This window comes from Cydia splendana, chromosome 16 (assembly GCF_910591565.1).
Source record: "Cydia splendana chromosome 16, ilCydSple1.2, whole genome shotgun sequence".
Taxonomy (NCBI): Eukaryota; Metazoa; Arthropoda; class Insecta; order Lepidoptera; family Tortricidae; genus Cydia; species Cydia splendana.
Window position 1 is genome coordinate 7,433,836 of NC_085975.1, and position 6,821 is coordinate 7,440,656.

The window sequence follows — 6,821 nt, forward strand, 5'->3', positions numbered from 1 at the left end:
ATATTTGACAAAGTATTAAATATGTTTGTTATATTGATCAAAAATCTCAAAGAATTCTGTGTATACTGCTTATTTAGGGTACGTCATGGTACTCATGTTATATTTTGAAAATAAAACAACATATTGCTTAAATAAAAATTTAATAAAAGATCTACTTATATTTAAAAAAAAACTAGAAATACCTATATAAGTAGGTCTTAAGTGCCTCAAAAGATGTCTCAAAACTAAGTAATTCACACGGATCAATGTTTTAATCTCATTCGAGATCTCGAAAACATTAATCGAGATCTTGACCGAGATAACAAGAATCGAGATTTCCAGTCAACTAGATTGAATCTCGAAAATTCGTGCGAGATCTCGAAATTACGAGATCGAGATTGCATTCCTTAGTTACAGTTTAGTGAGCGAAAAAGCGAATGACGACATGATTTTTTTTCAGATTAAGAATTATGTGAATGGGTCGTAGGTACAGTCCAGGTATTAAATATCGACACGGGCAAAGTACCAAAAATATGTCTACTCGATCTTATTTCCCATATATTAGGTAGGTATATTAAGGTAGGTGGTGTGTACATATTTTTGGCACTTTATCCTTATAGATATTTAATACTTGGATTATACTCCACTATTACGTAAACGATACAAAGTGCGACGACTTTCGGTGACCACTAGTTTTTGACAAGAGTATTAGTACAAACATGCTCGGAAATGGTCGCATTTAATTTGTAAATCAAAGACGTAAAATTCTCAATGGAACCGACCGGATACGTCGTATCTTACAAATGGCGCCTGCAGAGGTTTAACCTGTTTGTGTAAAATTCTTGGTTTTTTATCCTGGACGAGACATGGCGCCATCTATGCAAACCTTTTTTATCCCATTCTCGTCAACGCAGCGCCACCGCGCACTCGGCGCGGACGCAGCGGACAAAAACGAAATTTGTATGTTTATTCCTAGGAATAAAATAACCCATACAATTCCATTTTTGTCCACTGCGCGTGCCGGGGCGCCGTGCTCTATGGCGGCCGGCGCAGCGCATCTTCGCTGAAGTAGGTATTTCTGTCCATCTCTCGGCAAAAATGTACTAATTCTATATAGGTATTATCTATTCTATAATACAGAAGGAGCGGGCGGCCGCTGCTGTTTATCAAACTGGAAGGGTACGATGATAGATGTCATCTCATAAAAATGCCAAATGTCGCAAAATTGTATTGAATTGACATCTATCATCATAATTCATATCCTTCCAGTTAGAAAAATACTATAGGTGTGCCAATCACGGTGTAAGCCTCACGCCACTGTTTCATGTGCGAAAAAAATATATACATTCCATAGTCATAACTCTATTACAAACCTAACATCTAATCTAACTTTTACCTGACAATTTGAAATCCTATTCAAGGATTTCCGATGAAACGTTAACAATCTAATGATATATTTAATTACACAAACGGGTCCACCGCGATATAATTTCATTGTTTTTACCTCACAACTTTCTACTCAGCTGAAACGTCGGAATTTAAGTTAAAAACAATGAAATTATATCGCGGTAGACCCGTTTGTGTAATAAAATATGTGTACAAAACGCGAGAGCTTAAAGTGTAATCTGATGATATGTTAAATTGATTTCAGTTTTTTGTTTGCAGGAATGGCGCAGCTGTGTGCAACGAACATTGGTACGAAATTTACTGCAGGACAGATCATGTATTAGAATTTTTTGAATGCTGCAAATTCGCTTGCATCTGGACACTCACTTTAAAATTGTAGCATGCCGCTCGGGCACTTATATAATACTTAATAGTACATATTAAACAGTGGAATGAAAATGACTTAACATTCGGATGGTTTACGTTGAAATCTCGGGGGTGCTAACTTTAAATAATTATAGTATTTGTTAGGCCTAAAGTCTGCTTTCCATACTAGTATTGCCTTTTGATTGGATGGACGTCGAGATTTTTTGTAAGTCGATCTTATAATAAAGATAATTCTGCCCAAGTATGAACTTCCTATGTAACATATTAGGATTTTTTCCTCACCATTCAATACAAATGTATAGAAAAATATGAGGTGCTTCCAAAAAAACAATATTTAACCAAAAACTAACAAACGTGTATGGAACACAGATTATAGACTTTGCAAGACTATTTGACTATAACCACTTCATTAGCATTACGGGTTTCGATAATAGTTATAAATAACTACTTGGCGATACAAAAGGTTGACTCGATTTATAGAAATAATTAGTACTGTATAATTAAAGTCTCAAATTAGCTCGTCTCTCCTATCTGGTCTCATAGTGGCCGTAATGGGCCCACAGATTACCAGTTCGCCGGACAATATTAGCCTGTCAGCTGTTCGGAACTGTCACCTTTTGCGATTAACTGACAGGCTGATATCGTCCGGCGAACTGGTAATCTGTGGGCCCCTTTAGTCATTTTTACTAGATAAATAAACGTTTATCCACTATGATGACCAGAAAGTGAGTAACTGGCCTTAAATACTTAGTAATAAGACTTACAGTACGAGTCAAGTATGTACTCGACGACTATATATAAGGGCATTCTTAGAAAAAAATATGCGTTTTTCTGAAAATGTTCAATTTGTTTGTTTTTGTAATTTCTCAGTCAGTATTGCATACCCCTATCCCCCAATTTGGCAAGCTACGAATATTTATGGACCACATATACGAATGTTATTAGTTGTGATTTTATATGTGCAATGTTAGACTCTCATAAGGGAATGAAGCTATGTATTTTGTGTATTTTAGTTTTGAATTTTCACATTACATACATCGCATTTATTTACCAAAAACCTATCCTTCAACTGACTTTCCTAACGATTATTTTTATTCGAATTTCATCTAATTTGTTGTGATAAACATAGTATTTTATTTACATAACAAAAATTTTAATTTTATATGGATGTTAATCATAGTTAATTCTGTATATTTCAAATTTATTTGGGCAGGTCTAACTATTTATTAAGCGGGGAGTTAAATGAAATATGTATTATGTGTTTCAATGTGTAATTTAATTAAGCATTTTGTACAATAGATAAATAATCTTTTGTTAGCTATGTGTTATGTGTATATTGATTTAGAATTTGGTGTGACTAAATTTACATAATCTTTTACATGCCTTGCTTTGAATTATTGCCAAATTTGATACACAGTTTTCATTCTTCAAATATTTGATATACCTATAATAAGATAAATTTTAACATCTTCCTAAGAATCATCGAGTGGTAAAAATGTAATCAAATGAGAGAACTGCTTGCAAGGTAAGAAAGACATGATTACATAATAGGTTATTTTAAGTTTAGCACATTGTAATGATGTAATATTTTGTAAGGTTACAATATGCGAAAACACATTTGTAAGGTGTAATTCATGAGAGTAAATGTTAAAAAACATAACATGGCTTTTAATTTTTATTCAATTTAAATCTACACATTTACTTGATTCGAGAAAAAACAGTTCTTCATAGGCCTTCCGTACTAAACAACTAGATGCTTCACTAAAAAATTATAACAAATTGCGAATTACATAGTATTTCAATATTTTAGAACTGCAACTTCTAGTGGTCAAAAACCAACATGTCTTGCTATCGAGCACTATTGGCTGTTCGAAATGCATAGTGGCTAATCTAAAAGCTATGGCTGTTGTCATGTCACATAGCCTTGCGTTGTTGTACATGCAGCCAATTTAGCAGTGCATACATTTGGTAGCTACACTTGCAACAGTTGCAACTGACTGTGTTCACTGACAGTGACCTGGCTACTATTTTCTCGGTTATTCCCACTTGTTACCACGAAATTGCTACCATTGGTAACAAGTTGATGGTGGGAAAAATCCATATTACTTCATAGATTATATTGATTATTGCGTGTATAAGTAAATGACCACATGTATTATTATATTAATTCATTGTATTCGTCAAAGTTAAAACATTCACACAAAGAAACTATTTACATGACTTACATGTCAACTCTACTGACATAGTACAGCTATTAAAATTACAATACTTATGAGTTTTAACTAACATTTTCGGTTGACAGCCTAGACTATTTAATGTTACTTATATTTACAAAATTAAACAACAAAATCGACACGACTTGATTCAAAAACTCAACTGTCTAATGGAGTCTCATTGCAAATGATCTCATTCAACACGGTAAAAACAGAGTTCACCACTTCAGGTGATTTCATTTTAACAATACCATTGCTTTTGATCTCTGCTTTGAGCAGTGTGATTTTGAAGATATCCAAGAAAGATATGTCATACTGTATTGTATGCATTATTTGTTTTTGCAGAATCTGGTATACTTGGCTTATGAGTTCTGACATGTTGTCCACCTCATCTTTTAATCTGAAAAAAATGTCCACAATTCTATGTATACAATGAATTACTCAAATAAATGTGAAGTTTATTTATGCATAAAAACAAAGAAATAAACATACATAATAAAACTTACTATTTAAGTACAGTCACCTGCAATAATATATTACACAATCGAAGCCCGCAAAAGTATCTGACACGATCTTATTTGTAGAGCCAAAAGAGTGTGTCACATATTTCTCCGGCCTTCGAAGAGTAACAATATTGCAGGCGCGTGTACAAAAAAAAACCTACAGATAAAAATTTGCCGTCAACAGGAAAGGTGCCCAGAATGCTGTGCGTAATAGTAGCCAGCCATCTGGTCACCAGAACCTTCTATTTGAAGTTGGTTAGGAAACCAACAACATATTATTTTTTTAATTAAAAATGGATTTATTTAAATAAAACTTAGTAATTTTACAAAAGTAGAAATGTTGCCTCAGTTAATTGGTTGGTTTTGCTTCATTTAATTCAGTTACAACAATCAGGGCATGGTAAGACAAAGAATTAACTCTCAGAACTGAAACAATTTCCCTGGCTAAAATACTTACGCGTTCCACATGTAGTGTACGTCACTGACTTCAAACCGCATGTCCAGCTTATTCTTAATGTCAACTGCCCCAGGAGTGGTGTAGGACAGGACAAAAGGGTCAGTGCCCCTGGCTGATGCGCACTCCACAAAACTGAAGCCAAACATCAGCAGTTGATACTGAAATAAGAAAAAAATATGTAATAAATTTCCATAATCCTGCTATGCATCTCTCTCTCTCTCTCTTTAGCGCTTCTCTACCCTTTGGGGGTAGGCCTCTTTCATTTTACGCCACTCGTCATGGTTCTGAGCGACCTGGAGCCACTTCTTCCCCGCAGTCCTCGTTTACTCCACGACTTGTGCTTTATGATATGACCACTTGACCAGCCCGCTATGCATAAATTGTATAATATCTTGATGGTACTTTGAATACTTAATAACTAGGTATGTTCTTATTAATACAAGGGTATCCAAACATTTGGACACAAGAGCCAAAGCCAGGCTTTGCTTCTTTTCACGGGCCGGATTGTGTGGTATTTGGCAGGGATGCAACAGATGTGGTTTTATCGGAACAGAAAGTATAATTTCATTGGTAACCATAAATTCAGCATAAAATAATTACCTGTGTAAAACTCAATGGTTTTATATTGCAGTCAAATATCTTTTGTAAGCAGATTTTAACCACATCTGCGACTTTTTTTTCTCCCCGCTCTAGCATATAAGGCAAGTGAACAGTGCCTTCAGGACCACTGCTGACTCCCCAGGACATCAAAATGCCTGTGTATGCCATCTTTGTCTTACCACCATTTGTTGTTGTTGCAACATTTATCTGAAATCATATTTATTCCACATTTATGTCAAATACACAAAACCTAATTGTGCTTACTGTGAGACTAGGTTAAATTAGACATTTAAAACTGTCATGTTATGAACACATATTAAATCATTTTAGTGAGTCTATCATGGTCTCTCACAAGTTTATTTGAACAAAATAAATTTGTGATACTATCACTAATACATGTTTATGATTTCGGTCATTTCTGTAAAATAATCCATGTAATAATTTGTTTTTATTCCAATATTTTTGGACAGTCTGAGATTCACTAAAATGATTTCATATGTGTTCAAAACTCTCAAGTGTTAATCGGAAATTTATGCTGCAGTTTGAACATCAAAGCGCAACAGGGTGATGGCCTGCTCTTACATTTGATCAATTTCACACTTTCCATCGAATTTAATAAACCTTTAACAACCCCGCCGACAACCCATGAATTTATGGATACAAAATAGAGCACAAGTCCAGTAAAGATAAACTGTGGTAGATTTGTTGTAAACACTGTTCAGGTTCACAATTAACACTTCTAAAACTTACCTTTAAAGCATCAGCATCGTCCTCACAATACTTCAATAGAGACTGCTGGTCAAACTGCACCGCATAATTGACAGAAGACTTCGCAGACACGCTACTGACCAATGCTAGTCGAATTTTGGACGCATATTGTTTTAGCTTCACTCTGTTGTATTGTAAGTTGTTTAAAGGAGAGACTTTACTCAACGTCCACTGACCCTCGTGATATATCACTGTGAAGTAAAGAAAACACTTGTTAAAATCGTTCATATTCAGTGTAAGCATTAAACACAATAATTATATTTAAATTACCTGCTAAGGGGTCATTGATGAATTCAGCGTTGGTTTCCCACTGCCATGAGGGCTCAACATTCGAATGTAACATAGACATCATTTAAGATGGTCTTTAAATAAACGAGATAATTTAAACAGGTACGTGTTTATTTTTTAATCTTTTACGTAAACACCACACCATTGTACTTTACTATAGTAATTGCTTTGAACTTTGAATGAACGTGACGGTTACGTTTCTTCAATTTTGACATTAGTTTGTTTTGTTGGTAGTATGTC

General features: G+C 34.5%; 2 protein-coding genes across 2 annotated transcripts in view; one reads left to right on the forward strand and one right to left on the reverse strand.

The window, feature by feature from the left end:
• Positions 1–3,412, forward strand: part of LOC134798208 (ras-related protein Rab-2A) — a 29,297-nt gene extending 25,885 nt beyond the window's left edge. Inside the window, exon 6 of the mRNA XM_063770572.1 lies at positions 1,645–3,412. The gene's annotated coding sequence lies outside the window, so the exon portion shown is untranslated. The remainder of the gene's footprint in view (positions 1–1,644) is intronic.
• On the reverse strand, positions 3,237–6,746 carry LOC134798202 (uncharacterized). Its single transcript, XM_063770567.1, has 5 exons — positions 6,564–6,746; positions 6,276–6,484; positions 5,526–5,732; positions 4,926–5,083; positions 3,237–4,365 (listed from the first exon to the last, which is right to left on the reverse strand). The coding sequence occupies exons 1-5, from the start codon at positions 6,643–6,645 to the stop codon at positions 4,125–4,127; spliced, it is 897 nt and encodes a 298-aa protein (XP_063626637.1). The 5' UTR covers positions 6,646–6,746; the 3' UTR covers positions 3,237–4,124.
• Between the last annotated feature and the right edge of the window lie 75 nt (positions 6,747–6,821).